The sequence below is a fragment of the Formica exsecta genome, unplaced genomic scaffold (genome assembly GCF_003651465.1).
Source record: "Formica exsecta isolate Colony F162 unplaced genomic scaffold, ASM365146v1 scaffold1730, whole genome shotgun sequence".
In the NCBI taxonomy this organism is placed as follows: domain Eukaryota; kingdom Metazoa; phylum Arthropoda; class Insecta; order Hymenoptera; family Formicidae; genus Formica; species Formica exsecta.
In genome coordinates, this window is record NW_021849048.1 from 24715 (window position 1) to 46831 (window position 22117).

The following is a 22117-nucleotide window of genomic DNA, read 5'->3' on the forward strand; positions in this document are numbered from 1 at the left end:
GCCCCCGCTCCCCCACCCCCTCCCCCACGTCAGCGATACAACCAGGGTGTATCGATGTATCCAATCTATCGGCGCGCGACGCTGCTCGCGCCGCCGCCATCGCAAATTGTATCGACGCACGACGTCCGAAGCAACAGTTGGCATAACTCCCACACGGGTTTTCCGATAACCGCCCCTTACACGGATAGTATTTTAATCCGTTAATGAATTCTCTCCATTGTCCGGTTCTCAGCTGATAGTTATGCGTGTATAACTAATTATAAGTTAGATCCTAAATTAGCGAAGCTACTTAGATAGAAACTTATATGACTGCAGAATTGCTTATATCGAATTGCAAGATTTTATTTTGACTTTAATTGTTTTATCTTATACAAAAACAGTAATTTAATTACTGTTGAAGTATCGTTGCATTCATCTCAATTATTTAGGCGATAAGCTACGATGGTACATAATTTAGTCAATAACTTATAATTTTCGGACTATTTTTTTTAAATTAATGTAACGTTTTAAAAATGTAATATATTCAACATGTTGATCATTCCGTTTTGCTTCGCAGAATAGAAATAATCTGATGAATACAGAGACTGGAATAAAAATCTCATTAACTCAAAATTGCAAGTGATAAGAAAATTACACGCGGTTATTTTAATCCTAAAGATATGCATTAAGTATAATGAAACTCGTGGTGTGTAAATTTGCACGAGAATATAAGCATCTTTTTTCACGTTTACATTTTAATAGATATTTTTTTATACGTTTCAGTTTTCAAGTTTCAGCATTTATCATATTCGAAGTGTAGTTTTGCAAGAACTCTTTGATTAATACGTCAATTTTATTATTAATATTATAGTATATAATTTTGATTCTACGCGATAAACGGTGTAAAAAGATCAAAGTTACATAGCATATATGCAATAAGAAGTGAGTTTTAAAGCTCGACAGCTTTATCAGATTCCGCAAGCCCGGCGATATTAGAACGGAACATTTTCGGACAAGAGGGCACCCACGTGCCAATTGTCTAAAAGACTACTAGCCTGATCCTGCAAGGACGACAGTCACGTGGTTTTGAGTTGGTGGGGATCGCGTTAAACGCCAACCCCGAAATCTGTTCGCCTAGTAAGCGGCTGGTCGTACGCTTGAATTCTCGATTGACGAGCTATCGACAGGCGATTGGTTCTGGATGGTCCACTGCAATCCCGATCGACCAATTAATTATTCCATTAAATATGTATAATGTGCGATAGATGACATTATTGCTATCAAATTTCAACTTGTTCTGGACAAAATTTTAATTTAGAGAAATATGTATGTACATATACCGTTTTATATATCTTATCTGAAATATTCTTTAATCATAATTTCTCCAATTTAATTAAAGCTCGTTTCTTTATAAATGGAATAATTAAGAGAAAGTTGATCAGAAATGAGAGACTTGTTGCTCGTTTTGTAATGCGAATAGTTTGGTTGGTATCAGGAATGTATTACGCGCTTTCGCTACGTTCGCTTTCGCTCGACGCACACACATTTCTGCTTCCCTCTCAAACTTCCCATTTCATTTTTCCTATAGTTGAATCTCTCTCGCATTCTTGAAGAATCTGAGGACTCTCAATTTCCTCAAATGCGCATCAAGCAAATAATAATACTTGATAATAATATTTGAAAGAATAACTCGATACACAATTTGAAAGATTGGACTTGATTGGATTATCAAACGGATAGAACGATATGCAATTTTTGCAGACGTTTTTCTTCGAGAATGCGTCACATATCTTATAAAATTATATTTTTCTATTTATTTATATTTTATTGTCTATAGATAATTTTATTAAGTAGGGGGAGCACATGACATCTTTTGTTTTTTTTGTCTTTACAAAAATAGAATTTTAAGGCAGAATTTTAAGAAAATTTTTATTAATTTTAATTAATATTAAATTTCCTCTTCCTTCTTTATCTTTTTTTTTTTCTCTTTTAGAACAACATCTTGTTTAATCTCTCTCGCATTCTTGAAGAATCTGAGGACTCTCAATTTCCTCAAATGCGCATCAAGCAAATAATAATACTTGATAATAATATTTGAAAGAATAACTCGATACACAATTTGAAAGATTGGACTTGATTGGATTATCAAACGGATAGAACGATATGCAATTTTTGCAGACGTTTTTCTTCGAGAATGCGTCACATATCTTATAAAATTATATTTTTCTATTTATTTATATTTTATTGTCTATAGATAATTTTATTAAGTAGGGGGAGCACATGACATCTTTTGTTTTTTTTGTCTTTACAAAAATAGAATTTTAAGGCAGAATTTTAAGAAAATTTTTATTAATTTTAATTAATATTAAATTTCCTCTTCCTTCTTTATCTTTTTTTTTTTCTCTTTTAGAACAACATCTTGTTTAGCACAACAAACAGGTTGTAGGAGAGAGATACGATATTTGTTCTTATTTTTAAATAATTTTTATATAAATATATAATTTTCCCGGAAATAGCTTTCAAGAATCCTAATTTCAAATAAATCTATTAAATTTAAATAATCTTAATACATATGTACGCAAGAAGAGGATGTATAATGTTTCTACATTAGCACAGATTGAACATTTCTATCCTTCTATACATATAGTATAGTATATGTATAGATTGAATAAATTTCATGCTGTACGATGCCACCGCTTTTGCGCGATATCCAGGCAGCATCCGCCCGTCGTTCTCTTCGACAAACAAATACGCGCCGCGTGCGCGGGGCGGGCCCGGCTGTCCGGGATAAACAAGCGTGACATGCTGATAGGTTCCTGGTAGTGTCGAAACGCGGTGAGATGTCGTAAACCCGAGAAGATGACAGAAAATCAATAGCGCGCCTTCGCGCGGTCGTCGCCGAGGCTCCGAGTTTGTCTTCGGCCGTTTCTTTCATCTGCCAGCGAATAGCCACGCGTGATGCTGGCCTGGTCTTTTTCAGACGCCGTGCGTCTTCCTGCCGTCTTCGGGAAAAAATCCCCGAACGCAACAATATGTATCGACGGATCGAAACTATTCCCGCGGGTGATACTATCCTGTTACGTTGACACGTCATGGTCGTCATGTTTGGAGAATTTGACGTGAAATCGATGGCTCGTCTCCGATACGTCCTGTTATCATTCGCGGTTGTCGCCATTCAATGTTTTTTGTGCTATCGATGATGAATTATGATCTCAAAACCGCGTCAATGAGACCGAAAGAGATTAGAAGCATTATGCAAATGCGAATGATAATGAATATTTCTCGACGATGTATATAAAAGATGTAATGCATAATAATATGTCTAAATATCGATAATCAACATTATCATTTAGTAGTCGAAGACTTATTTGTATTGTTACAATTCTTGTTCATGCTCATTATTGACAAAACATATCTATGATTTTTACAAAACGTGTAGAATAATTTATAGTAGTAATGATTTATGGATATTAAAATTAATATTAATATAGCAATTAATAAAATTGTCTGATTTTAAAATCGCGTACGTGTGTCAATTGATCTAATTACTATTTACTTTTTTATCGTGCTTAATTAAACAATGAAAAAAATAAGATTAATATTTGTGGAATGGAAATTATATATACCTATATGATACATAGAAGTAATAATAATTCTTTATCTTGCTCACGATGATATATTATATTATGTTTAAATCGCACATTTCGCAATATTTATTGTATTGTTAGCGATTATGTTGCTAATAAAGTTAGTAAATTATTCCAGATATACACCAGGCAGAAAAAGACAACGAACGCGCTTGCGTCGCCGTCATATCGATTAAATGTCAGACTCATGTCATAAAGACGTCACAAGCACGGTTTTCATCAGGACAACATCCTGCGCTTGAATTTACGATCGTCGACATGGCAACAGGTCTCGCGGGAATGCAATACCGTTGTACGCAGAATCCAAGATTCCCGCCGCGTTTCTCTAATTTCTAATGCCAATGAATTCCCCGAGGAAATTAATTGATATCACAATATTTATATTTTTACTTTTCAATTGATTTCTTTTTTTATTTGTCATCTTTATTTAATTTATTTAAATGCATAAAACACATTTTACAGTTTTATGTAAAATCTTAAATACGATGTAAAATATTTTTATAATTCATCTTTAAATATATGCATTGCATACATATGATGATTCTTACAGAAGAATAAAATATACAGGGTGGCCCACGTAAAGTGTTACAAGCTAATAACTCTAAAAATATTTGTCGAATCAAAAAATTGTTCATGAAAAAGTTTTATGTTTTCGAGGGGCCTTTCTAACTACGCAAACATAAAATTGCCCCCGCTCCCTCTCTAAAGAAGGCGGGGGGTAACTTTAAAATTTTAAATGGAACTCCCCATTTTTTATTGCACATTTTTGCAGCTTATCTCGAGAGCTTTTCAAAACACTATAATAAAGTATTGTTTCATTAAGTACTTTCTGAGTTATTTTATATTTTAATCTGACATATTTTGATATAAAAATTAAAATATCTCGTAAAATATTTAGTTTTCGATAATCTTATATTACGGTAAGATTATCGAAAACTAAATATTTTACGAGATATTTTATTTTTTATATCAAAATATGTCAGATTAAGATATAAAATAACTCAAAAAGTACTTAATAAAAAAATACTTTATTATAGTGTTTTGAAAAGCTTTCGAGATAAGCTACATCAAGAATGTGCAATAAAAAATGGGGGGTTCCATTTAAAATTTTAAAGTTACCCCCCGCCCCTTTTAGAGGGGTAGCGGGGGCAATTTTATGTTTACGTAGTTAGAAAGGCCCCTTGAAAACATGAAACTTTCTCATGAACAATTTTTTGATTTGACAAATATTTTTAGAGTTATTAGCTTGTAATACTTTACGTGGGCCACCCTGTATAATAATAGCAAAATGCGGTCTCCCAAGAAAAATTAAAACAATATATAAAAATTAAATTAAAGATTGCTATTTCAAAAAGTATACAGGGTGTTTCAGAAATAGGTGGCCAAACTTTCAAAGCATATTCTACTCACTATAAGGATGAAAAAAAGTTATATAAACATGGGTCTGGAAACCTTTCTTTTCCAAGTTATAAACATTTTTTATTTATAACAGATTTTAAAAACATTTGAAGCTGTAAGAACATTTCATTAGAAATTGCTGGACATGATTTCCTTCCGCATTAATGCATGCCTCGCATTGACGTCGCATGAATTGTCGAAGACGTTCAAAAATTCCCGGAGTATTTCGTATTTTGTCATACGAAACGATAATACGATTTCGGAGTACTTCCACAGTAGCAATCGGAATATCATAAATGAGTCTTAAGATGTCCCCATAAATAAAACTTCTTGTTTACTTTTAATAGAAAGTAAACAGAAGGACAATTCATGAACCGTCGATGCGATTCCGGATCCATGTTTATATGACTTTTTTTCACCCTTATAGTAAGTAGAATATGCTCTTAAAGTTTGGCCATCTATTTCTGAAACACTCTGTATAATTAGGCATGAAAGAGTAATTACTTTATTGCGACTAGAAAAATAAGTCAAAGTGACTAGAAGTAAATAAATGAACAAGATGTTCCGATTATTTGCATTTATCGAATTGTATTTCTTTATCATTACTATTCCTTAATAATTTAATAATGCTTATATTTACGGTAATACAAACTAAGTTGAACTAAACGATATAATACTGTAATATATGTTTTCATTGGGGAAATACATTTTCATTTTAATACGTTTCCCAGTAGATGCACGCTCACGTGCGCTTGCATTACTGACAGCAACCACCTGTTGATCACGGCAAACACCTGTTGATCGCGCGACGCTCGTAAATCTAGCTCGGGGCTGTAATCCTGGTAGGCTCGTCTCGGAATGACGTCATTGACGATCTTTTGACGGACAACTGACAGTTGCGCCCTATCCTCGAGTGATCAGTCGTCCGTTATCGCGCGTCAAATGATTTCTTTCGTATCGAAGAAATTCTTCTTACACATCGGCGAGTCATATCGCGAGCGGGTCCTCACGACGAGCGTGACAGGAGCTTACCAGGATCCTCCGCGCGGGATGGAACACAATGTAGTCGTCTCCATAAATTCATCTACTGCCCGACGTTGCTTTCCTAGTAGGTGCGAGCTTTCGTGACGTCACGCTGTGTCACATGACGAGACCATCGACGTATCGACAGAACACGTGCTCGATAATGCTCAATGAGCGTATCCGATTCAAGAGATGGGGTAATGAACAAGGCCGGATGGATGAGGGGAACGCGACTGTAGGGTCGTAATTTAACGAATCGATCCGTCGACGTGTCGGCGGGACACCCTATAAATCCCTCAAACGTCTGCTGATGCCCTGGTGCACCCAAACGACTTGCGCCACCGTGACGGACAGATGACTGACGTTTCTTCTGTTTCAGAAGCAAATTTTCAAGACATTAAGCAGCATTCACATATTGATATAAATCGCTCTGTGATTATTCAAAAAAAGATGACAGTGTTGAGCTGGAGCATTATGCAACAATGAGTTAATTTAACATAACAATTTAAATAACAATTTAAAAATACATAAATATAACAATCTATAAATTAAATTCAAAATGCAAAGAACATGTATATGTATTTTATTTTATATAGTTATATGTATAACTCATTTTTGCGTATAATACGATTCAGTTACATAAGCAATCAAAAAGACATAAATTATATCGTATAACTTTAATATAATTCTTTTGATACGAAAAATAAGCCATACCCGGCTCAAAATCGTTAACGTTTAAATTAACAAAATTATTATAAAAAATGTCAATATAAAATGTGAAATTTTATAATCAAAAGAAATGTGAACGAAATTGCTCATCGAAATTATAGTCACTTATTATGAACGCTGCTTGATCAAAGTATCCGCAACAAACGATAATAATTGTAGGCGAAAATATGTAAAAGCAGGGTGAAGAGATGAAAGAAGTGCGAAGGTGATATATGTAACTAGCAGCACTAGAAGCACGACCATCCGGAGTACTGTATGTGGCCCTGGTATGCCAGCGTCCTTACGACGTAACATGATGAACAGATGACGGTAAATCAATACCCGTCGTCGACTTGGTCAGTTCTAATGTTCGGTAAAAGTAACACGTCTTTGTATGTCTTAAATATTTTATCAATAACACAAACTTTACTTCGATTAGCATAATCATTTCTTCGGAATATTCATTCTTCCATAAAACAAAATAAATATTAATCATATGAAATGATTAATAAATTGATTGTATTATATGTGTGTGTGTGTATGTTTATGTGTGAAATATGTTTAATATTTAATGCTTACATTGAAATTAGCATATTAAATTTTTATACATTATAGACTTTGACAGCAGGAAAAAGTGCACACTGCTTATGATCACATTTCTGGTGATATAAATTTAATTAATGTCAATATTTTCTTCATAAATAATTTCAATACAAACTTAAAAATTTATTTGTATATAGTAATTATATGTATATATAAAAATGCATCTTTATTGTATAATGGAAATATAATATTAGAATTATATCACGTATTGACTGTAACACAATCAAAATGACAAAAACTTCATAATTACTTTACACTTGTGTGTGTGATAATTCTCTAAAAAATTTTTAGTTATTAAGTATATTTGAATATAAGAAATGCAATATCCATCTACGTTTTTTAACTCAAAAGTATAATTTAATTTTTCCTGGAATACGTATCACCCAATCAATCGTATCCGAAACTATCGGCGACACGTGGAAACATTAATGCAATATTTCACAATTGAGACCTGTCAAACAAGGGTCGTGCCAAGCATGCCTCGCGAGCTTCCGGGAGCAGGCTACCATCCGTATTTGGAAGTTCTGCGGGATACCTCGAAATTCCCATCAAATTCACGTTATGCGAGCATCAGGATCCCAGTGTCTAGGGTAGGTCAGGTCAGGACGCGACAGGAGGAGCATAATTGAATCTCGACCGTTTAAGTTCAATTTTAAACGAGTCAATAACATCAAAAGCTTCGACTATCCGGCTCGCATCCTCGCATAGAGCTTGAGCATGCTCTACGTGACATATATTGTAATCTAGATCACCCTTAGATTCACCGCGTAAGTACCGGCGAAGCTGAAGATGAATACAGAATTTGTTCTCAAATTACCAGAGTAGCAGGAAGAAAGTGAAACAGCAAAATATTTTTTTAAGAATATAAAAAAAATAAACGCGTACAAAAAAATTACATTACTCTTGATAAGAAATTTATTTAAGCTTATTTAGGCTCTCATCTCAATTGTATTATAGAATTTTCTCTATTACGTTCGGTATTATCGAGATTGACTTTCTTTATAAACACGTTGGATTCTGCCTGTTTCCGACAGGTACGCTCAAGGTTCGCGGGGACCAGGTTGTCACTCGCTTAAGAGAGCTTTCTTGCGTGCCGAGGAGATCCCCACTTAGATTGTCGTAGGTATCGAAGGTTTCTAGTGGGGATTAATCATGTGCTCGAGTGGGGGTGGTTTCGTCGTTTGGCCACCTCCATTGCGTCCTCGACACAACCAGGATGACAGTCATGGATGGAGGATCGTTAAATCTAAACACTTGTCATAATCAATGTTATTGAATATGTCACGAGTTCCTTCTATAGATCTTAGCGAATGCGACGAAAAGGAGGTTCATATTTTCGGTGACCAGATATGCGTGACGGGCTCTTGCGAATGACCGAATCAGCAAGAACTATCGAATTCAAACATTAAAAATTTATTAAACTTGTCAATAAAATTCTGTATTAAATATTTGTTTTAAATATCTGTATTACATATTTAGAAACATAATATATTTTTTTCTTATTTATATTATTATTTCAGAAGCAATATTTAATCTTAACTGATAAGAGATGCTGCTATTGACAATCATTGTATCAAAAGAGTCAGTTAAATTGCGTAATATTTTTATTACATATATTGAACTTTATCAACTATCTTATTTTATGCTGATTATTTGTGTTTTTTTAATAAATAAATAGGTCATTTATTTATTTAAAGTCAATATTAAGATTATATTAAAAATGATTAATATAATTTCAGATATAAAAACTTTTTTAAAAAATAAATAACAAATTCGTGATATATTTCTACTTTATTAGTTACGTTTTAAGAGCAGCATTTCACTTTTTAAAAATTGATAATTAAATTTATTACACATAATATATAAGACATTTAAGAATAATATAATTATTAAATGAGATTTTATGATATACGACTCCTTCGATCTCCATGTCGATTTTATTCAGAGTATTCATAACGAGCTGGAACAAGTAGTAAAAACAACGTGCCGCGCAAACGTACGTGAAGCAACGTCGATTGCGTCGACGCCTGGCGTGTTTGTCACATCAGGGATGTATGTCGAATCGAGGGTTGTTCACCGAGACAGGCTCGATAGGGTGGCTCGCAATGACGTAACAAAGCGCGCGTTTTGCCAGGGGAGTAGAATGCAACAGGAGGCAGAACTACCCCTAGTAGTTCAGGGACAGAGTTCAGAGAGAGTGATCCCTTAAAAGTTTCTTGACACCCCATTTCATTTCTAATTTTATTTATATTATTAACTTTTATTCGGAATATAATTTTCTCGCTGGAAACTCATTGGCAATTATACTTCTATCAACAAGTCTTGGAAGAATAACGTTATATATCTATGTATATGTATAAATTATATTTACATCTCCCATATTTGTATTTACACGAAAGATGTCTATTTTTGCAAGTAGCTTCGACGATTTAATTTATAACAGTCAGACATAAATTTAAATGTTAATATCTGATTCTCCAGCATTTTATAAATATGCAAATGTTTAAAATAAATATTATTTGATATAACGTTTATACATATATACTTGTTATTACGATACATACGATGCATCAAATAATGTGTGTTCTATATGGGAAAACTGACCTCGACGAAACTTAACCTTTGCGACGTCACGCGACCTGACATTTGTATCCGGCAATTATGCGATTCTAGTTAGATAACAGCACGCGCTTTTCCACCCCTTTGGTTCAACGTCGCCCCAATAGGGGTGAAAACGTCGGAACGCTTTCGGACTCGTATCACCTCCGCGGAACAGGAGCTCATATATGTTCGTAGCATCATTAAGTGCATAGCTATTATAGCTATTTAAAGAGACTAAATATTTACATTGATTATTTTTAAATGTAAAGTATTTTGAAAAATGTTTATATATTAAAAGAAGCATTTAAAAAACGAGCTATTCATTTTTATAACACTCTAAAGAAACAAATATACAGAGCTGATTCGTCCATCATTCGTTCTTATACATATATAAATATAATTATAATATAAATATAATATCTTTGAAGTTATATATCTATTTATTTTATAAGAAACTTGTAAATTATATATTTAAATATGTGAAATAGAACGACGTAAATACATATAAATACTAGACAAATATTTCTCAAGTAAATTAAGATGCAAGGATTATTAAGCTTGCAAGTTTTCAGCTGCTCTCACATATTAGGATTTTATATCCGAATAAGATTTTTTCTGATCGATATAGAATATAGTACAGTAATAATTCTGTCCCCATACAGAAATGGATGTTCTGATATCCTTACTTATATACATTAGAATTTATAAAAAAGAGCTAAGACATATCTTTAGCTAAAACATGTGATGATATTTTATAAAGTTCGCAATAAACAGTTCGACACTTTTATTTTAATTTTTTTCAAATAATGAGAATAAGTCATTTCTTTACATATTAATTTCATATTAAATAATTTTAAATTATATATGTTCAATGTTTTTCATTTATTGTCAAAAGTAGGACGATACGTTATAAAAATTTTGTAATTTCTTAAAATAGTTAAGCGAAGTATATTAATTGCATGTGGAATTTAAACGATAAAATATTATTTTAATTAATTTGTTTTAGAAATTTACCTGGTGGAAATCTTTCGCCGATTACAATCTCGATCCATTGTTGAGCTTCTGCTTCCTGGCTTGCTTCGCGCTTGCCAGCAACCTGCGATTAAAAGAAGAGGCTGTAAATCTCTTTAAAAAAAAGCATGTCACGTTAAAAGTTTTCATTCTCTAGTCATAAAGATGACATATGCTATCCAACTGCATTCTTCTAAACAACTTAAAAGAAAATAACAGCTCAGTGATGCTTGGCAACCATAAAGACAGAATGATAAATGTTGTTTATTTTACATTTTTCTCATGTAGACATTTAATTTTAGCCAGGAAATCTAATTTTATATCTTTAGTAAACAAAAATATATATATTTTAAGGAAAAAAATAATTTTTGAAGAAATATAAAGTGCCAATTCCTTTCTTCTTTTACTAATAAATGATTTACTTATAATTATTACAAAATAAAAAAATGTAGCCTTTCTAATAAGTAAGTAATTGTTTATAATGAAAATTCATATTCTCGTGCGCGTATATAACTACTCCGAAAAGAATAATAACCTAATAAAGATATTTTATGTCATTATATATATGTATATATAAAATATGAAAGAGAAAAGAAAATAAAGGAAACAAATAGCTTTTCCTTCGTCCTCTTTTGAGAATTATTTTATGTTTGTATTAAATTATCAGTTTCCGCAGAAACTTTCAAAAATTGCCGTAGCCGATGGTATTTCACATCGTCATGGCGGGGTATTGGTAAAAGTTTTCAACTAGCAATAATCGCACCTCGGTAGAACCTCATTGGTTACGATATCGCCACTGCGCAAAGATGACGAGACAGTCAGCCGCACCGGTATTCATACTAGTCAAGAGGAATTTTAATCGCGAGAAAGCTTTCTATATTAGCTCCACGTAGCGTCCGTTTCACAAACTAAAGAGCAGCCGAGATGAAGCAGGTGATAGAGGCTTTGTGGCGCACATCGGAAACACGTGACTTCGATGCGCTGTCACAAGATGAATAAAATTTGACATTATTAACGGATAATTTAAATGATAGACTAGCCGGATATTTGTAAGAAAATATATCTGAACAGGAGAGCATGACGGCAGGAGGTGCGCGCTCGAGGAAGCACATGCCCGACACAGTGTCAGCGTTCGCGATATGGTTATATCTCTTACCATTTCTTTTTTAGATATTCCACATATTGCTATGTGATATAATTTTTTAAAATGCATAAAATATTTTCTATAAAATACGTTGATATTTTAATTGTCGAATTAAATAACATAAAGATAATTTTTAATAGTAACAACATAATGCTAATAAAATTATATTGTTACATTTTCAACAAATTGGCACGTAATAATAAATGCAATTAAAGTTAAATAGATCAATGAATATTATTATTACTTAAATATTATTATTTAAACGCATTTATAATTATATTAACAATATTACACACAATCAATGACAGTTTTGATGCGAACTGCCTGCCATTTGCACACCTAAATTAGTTGAACTTTAATAAATAGCATTAGATATACTTTAATTTTAATATTGACTAATTGTAAGTGAAAAATAAATCTAACGCAATGTGCTCAATTATTTTAATTGTAGTGTGTGATCACATGTAATAATTACTGTATTATTAAATTAAATAATAATAATTTATAACATACAATTTACATCTTTATTTCATAAATGTCAATAAGAGATATCTAAAATTCTTTTTCGCAGTTTTTTTCAGTCTGCTATGTCGGATATTTGTTCACGTCAATGTTGAAAGATTTTTAAAAACACATATATTACAAAACATTTCAACAAATCGTAATATTTTTTAAAGAGATTATCGATGATGTGCCATTTATTAAACCATGTTTTGTTACGTAATTCGAACGAACGCATCACAAAATTGTTCCAGACGTCTACGCAGATCCGTTGTGTTAGGATAAACTTGGAAATAGCAACGATTGATAAAATCTAAACTCGGCGGTGGCTTCACCCTTCGAAGTGGCCAGAGTCCAGAAATTATGACGTTTACGTATCAGCGTTTTCATCTGGCGAATATCCACGCACGTCGAACCGTATTTTTGCGCAAAATACACCCACTTGTTTCTACTTTTTTTATCGGTTTATCGTTTTTCGTATGCATAGCAGTTGTAATTCACGATTATAATGCATGATACGATATTATTCTTTTTATTATATTGCACTAATTTTTCTTATTTATTTATTTTCTATTTTATTTTCTTTTATTTATATATAGATTCACGATTCAAAAAGAATTATTATAATTGAATATGATTCTTCCAGCAATTAATTAATATTAAATTTTCATGTATACGTCTCTACTCAGGTTTTAACATATTTAGTCAGGATCTATACAATATAATGCTAACTATATAATTAATAATTAGAATAAATATCCTTGAAAATGAAATCCTTTAGCACAAAAATAAATCTCACAGCTAATGTATGATCTAAATTAAGTACCGGTTATAAACCTTGTAGAGAAGTAGATCATTGAACTAAAATATTTGCGGTTTAGATAGTTTTTAAATTAAATCGCGAATGCTTAATAAATCGGAAGTTTAAAGATTTTCATAAAGTACATATAATGTACACAAGTGCTAAAAATAGATTGCAACATCAGATGCTACGCAGCTGCATGTCAGTAAGGAAACTTTCTGTGACTGACATGTAAGACCAAAACAATTCTATTAAAAACAGTTTTTTTTTTAATACCTCTTATTAATGCGCTTATTAATATTTGCAACAAATTTTATATATGATATTTTCGTGCAATATATAGTATATAATATATAAATAAAATTATTTAAGCAGTTTTCACACAATCGTCAATCATTATTTCTTATATTTGTTCTTATCAGAAAATTATCGTTTATATTATTATTTTGTTTTCGTTTCGCTTTTACACTTCATGTATAAAATATAGCGTCAAGTATTTCATTGGCAATGTCAGATGGTTTCCCTGCAATCGGTTTGTCTGAATGCGAATTGTAATTTAATTTAGAACCACAACGCGTCCTGTAAATAGGGCCGCGGTGTCAAGATCTGGTTACGAGCGGGGGTGTGGGAATACCCATCCAAAAACTAGGCAGCGGGCCAAAAGCATTCGTTGCTTGAATATCGGCAGGAAGGATACGGCGGAGGGGATGACGCCATATAGCGTCGCGACGCGCAGCGTCCGATTTAGTTTCTACTCAAAGTTTCAAAGTCACGCTATCCGGGAAAGCTATCATCGCCGTCGAAGAAACGACATAGCAACAAAATGCCGGTATGTTCTTCTTTGAAAGCTGTCATTTTTTATTCTGTTTCTATTTTAATGATTAATCGTGATCCGATTCTGTTATAACTCTAATGAAAAAAATATATGTACGTTTTTTTATATTTTGTATACACATTTGATATTAATAAGATATGAACATAATTTGTTTTCTTATTTATGAAAAAAAAACAATTAATGTAACAATTAATGTTATTCATAGAAGGAAATGAATAATCTGAAAGTATGTCAAATATATTATAATCAATGTAGCTTGTAAGTACAATTTTTAATGTTTAGTTATATATATAGCGATATTACAATCTGCAAAACACTATTAATAATCCTGGAATTTCTAACACACACACACACACACACACACACACACACACACACATGGATATTTTCTTAAAATATTTATAGTTATGATCCAATTCGTTATTCTGCATGATACATCGTTTTACGTCAGTACTCTCTGTTTATGTAGTATGCGTTTCTTTTTCTCTCTCTCTCTCTCTCTCTTCTTTGCATCTAATGTATTTATATCCTAACATAAATAACGTTTTGCAACGCAGATTTTTAAACGTTATCCCGAGAAGTAAAACAGATTTAGAAAATATCAATGGATATTGCTTAACACGATGAGAGTTTCAGTTTCAATAAATTTAGATGTGGTTTCTCGGGCATAATTTAGTGCAAAGAAATTTAGTAATTATCTAACTAAGAAGAGATTGCAATATATTTGCAGTTTATTTGACTCAAATGGTCAATTAGTTTGTTCTAAAATAATAAATTATTTTAAAAAAAGATTACATTAGTATTCAATTTATCGTAATAGTTAAAGCTGCCTATCATCTAAATTAATACATTGATCGTGTTAATTTGTTATATATATTTTATATATTTGATTTGAAACAAAAACAAGCAATGGCAAAATTAATTAGAATAATTGTAGAGGTTTTAAAATTGAGTTTTTTCTTTTCTTATATTATTAGTTATATAAATATATATATTGTATATATACATATATATATTTACATTATTAATTTGATTATAATGTTCAATTCATCCTGACAATACGTCGAAATGCGTCTTCAGCACAGGTGTGCAGTTTGATCTATCGCCAGCTAATTCACTGGAGTGTTGCAAATCGTACGGACCCACCTAATTTAACTTTAAATTTAGTGATTTATTACGACGTTGCGCGTCACGTTCGCAAAACATCCTCGGAAGCGGTGAGGCCGCATTCGTCCGAACGGAAGCTCTCTTTGAAAATGGAGCTTAAAATATCATCCCGAGTGGATGCGACGAGAAACACGTTGCCCCGACCACGCCTGACATGTCGTAGATAAGAAATAAAAAAATTTCATATATAGTTTTGTAACGCAGTGAATTCGAAAATATTTATTAATTGTATAACCAATATCAACGAGAATTCATTTTTTTGTTAGTTCTAGGACACTCTGATTCGGGCGTTATATTTATTTTGTTGATCCAATTTGGTTATACTATTTGCAATAATAGTATAGTACCTTGCGTTTATTTAGCTTTACTTTTAATAAATATAATATACTGTCCCCTGTTAAAATCGTAATACCAAAAATAATCATGTTAAACGCGCATTTATTCAGAAGCAAATCGTGGAACGTATCGTAGAAATAGTGCACTCAATTAGAGTCAATTAGAGTCGCCTTCATCATTCAAACCTGTGTTGCATCTTGGCTAAATCTATATATCGAAATTGCTGTATTCGTGCAATTCAGCTGTTCTCTAAAACACGATCACGATGTTATTACAAATTGCACAAGTCCATTATATATCTGACTGAATAACATCACTCTTCCAAAAATATAACACGGTTGAGCGAATCGGAAAGTTCGTGAAACAGTCACTATTATACGATGACTACGATATTTATCGCGCAGTTTCTGCGCAGAATCTGCGGCTTTAAAAGATTGTACTTTAATTTCGCTATAAATACTGATTTATTGCTTCGACTGAATGGTGCCAGATTCACTTGCGTCGGTCAGCTGTTCGAGTCATAAATCGAATCATGTAAACGTTAAGAAATTCTAAAAGCGTGAAAGCCATTAATTGTAAGATGCTCATTATTTGTTTTTCGTGAGACATTTCTCATGTGTAAGAGAGATTTATATAATAAATGCTTAAAATGCACTTCAATATGATTAAAACTATAATTAGAGATTTTTACAAAATTATATTTGCTATTATCTCTTATTACACCGCAAAATATTCTTACATTTATATATAACTTAGAAATAAATATTATATTCTTCTATCTCTTTCTCTCTCTCTCTCTTTCTTATTTTTCGAAAAATAATTCATTTAATGTATGAATCAAATTACAATATATAATATACATAAATTCAAGCAAAACAAGTGTCAGCTTAAAGTGATAGTTTAATATCGTTTTGGCAGTTTACGTAAAAGCCAAAATTTCAGACATCGTATTTTATTTTCGTTGGACTTTACGCGCGTGCGAGTAATCCTACACTGCCGCGTACGATCTATTTTTGATACAGCCATTTTTAAATTATGCTCACAGAAAATGCTTAAAATGCATGCAGTCGGGTTTCTTTGTAGAAATGCTATTTCTAGACCCAATTCTCGTAATAAAATATATAAAAAATAACAAAATAATTGTTCCGTATATTAGCATCTATTTAAAAACTAATTTATATCTATATATAGTTATATTATATATATATATATTACAGAGTCGCAACAAAGAACAGGAGGCTGAAGTTCTTGCCTGGATCGAGGCCGTATTGGGCGAGAAACTTCCTCCTGGAAACTACGAAGATATTTTGAGAGATGGTGTGATTCTTTGCAACCTAATTAACAAACTTGCACCCGGATCGGTTAAGAAGATTCAAACTAAAGGCACAAATTTTCAACTTATGGAAAATATTCAAAGGTGAACGATATCAAATTATATCTTAATGTTTCCTTTATCTTTATATAATATACCTAATTCTTCATCTTCTCATATAACAATTACTTTATAATACTTATAATAATATCCTCTTTGTCTCAATAGATTCCAAGCGGCGATTAAAAATTACGGTGTACCGCAAGAAGAAATTTTCCAAACCGCGGATCTCTTCGAAAGACGTAACATCCCACAAGTTACTCTTTGTCTATACGCGCTGGGCAGAATTGTGAGTATTCAATTTTTAGTAATTAATTAATTATTTACAAGATTAAATATATTAGGAATAAATTTATTATTTTCAATATATCTTTCTTTTATAAAAAAAATATAAAACATATATGCGCGGTGAAAAAAAATGTTTATATTTATATTTTTACTTATAAAAATGCTAGACTTTGTATTTTTTCGTACTTTAAATCTACATAATATAAAAAGTAAAGCTTACAAAAAATCTTCCATTTCATAGAAAATGACACAAATGGCAATACAAAATGACATACAGCAGAAATATTTTCTGTATAGCCTATTTATAACTCTGATTATTCATGAAATTTAATTGATTAATTTTTACCAATACAACAGACTCAGAAACATGACTGGAATGGGCCAACTTTAGGACCGAAGATGGCAGAAGAGAACAAGAGAACCTTCACCGAGGAACAGCTTCGTGCCAGCGAAGGTCATTTGAATCTTCAAATGGGTTACAATAAGGGTGCCAGCCAAGCCGGTCTCGGTAGCTTTGGAAATACTCGGCATATGTAAATTTTTTATAGAAGCAAACATACATATACACATACACACACATACATACGTCTAAATAAAAAATGCATATAATGTATTAAATACTATATAATGACTGGTTAAACTATCGAGCACGGAGTATGACACAATAAAAACATCAAAATAAATTGCATTTTCTAACCGCGCGTAACATGTGAAAATAATATTAAGCTTTTGAAATATTTTTCAAACTTGTTTTTATTGTTTTCAAATTTAAATAAGTATATTTTTATCCTAAGTAATATTTATTTATTCTTTATTGTCATAATTATTATTGATATAAATGAGATTGAATAATTTGTGTTGGTATTTCTCTATGTTATAAGTTTTTTTTACATCATCACGTATATTGCATCTCTGCAATATTTATTAACTATAATTATTATTTTTTAATCAATACTTTGAATATTGATATTAAACAGTTAATACATTATATATATATTTTATCTTTTTCTTCTTATATCAAATAATCTTATATCAATAATAAAAACATTAATTATTAATTTTCTATTTAGTCGTCCAAGAATATATTTTTATATTCTTAACAGTTGTAGTTTGCATATAAATATAAGTACCAGATTTTTTATCATACATTGCCGATATGCAAAAAAGCGCTTTGAAATCATATTTTACTCTAGAATTCACATATATACACTTACATAAACAAGTTTTACACAATTACACGTAACTGTTATATGAAATACACGAATAAAAATATATAATGCATAGTATTCGCGATTGGATTCATATATTTCAAATCAGGTTAAAATAAAATGTTGAATTAACATTACATGATGTTAAACAAAATATTAAATAGATTAAATGCATAATAAAAGCAAATACCCTAAAAATGTATAATTATACATATTTTTATATATACCTGCACATTAACACAATTTGACATACAAACATATACATACACATACACACACATATATATACACGCAATACTATACATTACACTATTACACGTATAAAAATATATTAAACCAAAAATTTCTAATCGAGAGTTATAAATTTAGAATATTTATAAAAATAGTTATTAAGGTTTATAATATGATAAAACCAGCGTTAATCTCATGTAATGTTTTGCAATAGACAATTTAATAGGTTATATAATTTAATTTGATTGTATCAATATTTTATTTTTACAAATTGATAAATTAATTAATAAGTTTCTACAACTTTATTATTATTTGTAATATCTAAAGGTTATATTAAAGACATTAATATGCATATAAATCAATAAATTTTATATATATGTATGTATATTGTATATATATGTGTGTATATATATCTTTAAAAAACACAGCAATGTTATTTTCTATATCTTATATATTCTCTTCTATCATTTATATTATATACATATATATATGTATGTTAATTGTGTTTATATACTATAATAAAATTTATCCTAACTCTGAGATGTGCGTTAAAAAACGTACAATATATAAATAAATTTTTAAAATGTAGGCTAATATGTAAAACAATTATAATAGGAAAATAATGTAACAATGCAAGAAATATCGACATCACAATTTAGGACTAAACTAATTTCATGCAATGTTCGCGATGACTATTTTTCTTATATACTTTCTCATATAATTCATTATCTGTTAATGAAGTTATTTTTTGGATAGTAAGTCTTGAATCAGTATATCATTGACGCGAATTGCAATTACTAATATAAAGATGTTATATATTTTACGAATATAAAGAATACTAGCCAAAAATACCAAAATATAAGAAATTGATAATTTATTGCTTTCTAAACAAAATTTAATTTGTTTTTTGTCTTACAACTTGGTAAAACAATATATAAATAATAATTATTAGAAATTATAATATATAAATAATAATTATTAGAAATTAATTAATTATACACACAATTAAACACATATTAAGTACAATTTACAGGAGTAAAAATTTTTTCGGCGCGTTATCACGATCTACTCTACATCGCATCGTCCTGTTTATCTTTGCACCCACACAGGTATAAAAATATCCATTACTGTTTATAAATAAATGAGGAATCGCAATCGCGTCATCGCGACATACTTTCTCGATTTTTCGTGGAAGATAACTCTCGTGCACGCGCTCCCGTATGTTTCTGGTAAAATTTAATTCATATATACTTTTGCTTTCCTTGGCAGATCCGAATGCCTTTCGGTTTATTTCTGGATCACCGGCATACACAGCAACCATTTTTAGACTCTGTGATCACGGCTCCATATCAGTTTATTCCGTAACAAAATCAATTTTTCCGAAAAACAATTTTTATGTCTGTCTCAGAGAATTCTTTATTATCAATTACTTCTTTATTACCAATTAAATAATATATTTTATTTGAATAAGTTTTCATAAGTATTATTACGTTTTTATCGCGATATAGATTATTACTTTACTAATACGATTCATAAGATAATATACATATAAAGTGCTACATAAAAATTTACTTATTCTGGAATTTGATACCAAAAGCACTTTTCTCTATTTTACTTTATTTGATAGCATGTGATAGTACTTGAGAATTATTTGTTTGCTTTTGGTAAGAGAAACATGAATAACAATAAATTTTGGATGATTCATGCAAAAGTGTTTCTCAAATTAGAAGCGCTTTAATGTGCGGATTTACAAAACTTTCGCAGATTGACGTACTGAGTCAGAGTATCTAAATAGAAAAGTCACTGTTTTAAATGTCAGAAACTGTTCAAAATATATAAGCGTAATATATTGAAAAATTTTATTTACGACATACAATTTTATAACATTTCTGTTGCAAAATTAAATAAAACATAATTTTTTATCGTATTAATAATTTGTAATGTTTATAAGTGAGTTTTAACTTTATACGTAAGTATAATTTATACTTTAGAAGAGCTACGACAAAAAGCATATTGCTATATTGTAATATTACATATGTATATATGCTATACAAATAATAATATATATATTATAGAATTTTTCTGTTTTAATTTATTAATTCACAAGGAAAAATTATATTTTTAAATTTTCTTAATATTTCTCTATTTTTACTCATATTTATGCAGTTATTTTATATAGCACATTATATATATCGTCACGTTTTTCATTAAGCGGGAAAGATATGGATAACCTTAATATAAACAAAACTACAATCAAGTAAGAGAGAGAGAGAGAGAGAGAGAGAGAGAGAGAGAGAGAGAGAGAGAGAAAACAATATTAAAAACATAACAACCGATCATAAAATTGTACAATATTATGGACTTTCGTAATATATATTTTAATTAAATTAAATAACCTTTTAAAACGTTTCGATCTCTGTGAGAAAAGTTATCTTCAATTTAAAAAGAGTAATTGTAGAATATACACAATAATCATAGAATAAATCATATTAATACATAGCTAACCAACAAAATGATATTCAAACCTAACTAATCACGAGAGAGAAAGAGAGATAACACATTTCAGTTATGAGAGAAGATAAAAAATATCCCTGATATATACATATAATAAAATAATAATCGCAATGAGTAAATGCTTGACAGCAAATATAGTCAAGCAAAAAATTTAATTAAAATGTGATTGAGACGATAAATGTGATTAGGAAAAAACATGACATTGTATCTCATACATATTATACTATATACTCGTATATACTTGTTTCAATTTTGAAAAATAACGCGTCGCTTACCTGCCAAAGTGGGCGTCCAGGCATGGCGAATTTGCGTAACTCGTCGTATATGCTTCTCCGAAATTTTGCGACGCGTCTCAACAGCTCTCAGCTTTTCACCGACTCAAGCTGAAGCACAAAAAGAGTGCCCTCCAACGCGGTTGAGCTGCGTATATATGCGTGATAGATGCGCATCCATGTTGGTGAATGTGGGGGCGCCTCTATATATGTGAATCACTTACTCACCGTTTACTTCAGACTGGAATGCAATTCATGGCATATCTACAGGAAGACGTATAGCGGATGACGCAAATGCGATTAACGATCAATTAACGATTGAAGTCTGATTCAAAATATGTTCTTGCACTTTTTCATAAACAATTGTTACATTTTTATTTCCTTTCTATCCTTTTAAGAAATCCAGCATGACGTTTCAAATTTGCACATGCTATGTGCATTATGCAAGTAATATATGTTATCACTACAAAAATATAA

The 22117-nt window shown here is 30.9% G+C and overlaps 2 protein-coding genes and 1 non-coding gene across 3 annotated transcripts in view; 1 reads left to right on the top strand and 2 right to left on the bottom strand.

The window, feature by feature from the left end:
* The window catches only part of LOC115233364 (muscle-specific protein 20-like), a 27545-nt gene extending 5729 nt beyond the window's left edge, over positions 1-21816 (bottom strand). The window contains exons 1-2 of the mRNA XM_029803737.1: positions 21644-21816; positions 10974-11055 (exon numbers count right to left, since the gene is read on the bottom strand). Coding sequence (XP_029659597.1) covers positions 10974-11055; positions 21644-21667 — 106 coding nt within the window. The 5' untranslated portion in view covers positions 21668-21816. The remainder of the gene's footprint in view (positions 1-10973; positions 11056-21643) is intronic.
* LOC115233368 lies at positions 11638-11778 on the bottom strand. Its single transcript, XR_003883771.1, has one exon. It is a non-coding gene; the product is annotated as a U4 spliceosomal RNA (small nuclear RNA).
* LOC115233365 (muscle-specific protein 20) lies at positions 14079-19212 on the top strand. The gene is made up of 4 exons (XM_029803738.1): positions 14079-14246; positions 16973-17172; positions 17296-17416; positions 17773-19212. Exons 1-4 carry the CDS (start codon positions 14241-14243, stop codon positions 17950-17952), a joined length of 507 nt encoding a protein of 168 aa, XP_029659598.1. The 5' UTR covers positions 14079-14240; the 3' UTR covers positions 17953-19212.
* Positions 21817-22117: the final 301 nt, after the last annotated feature.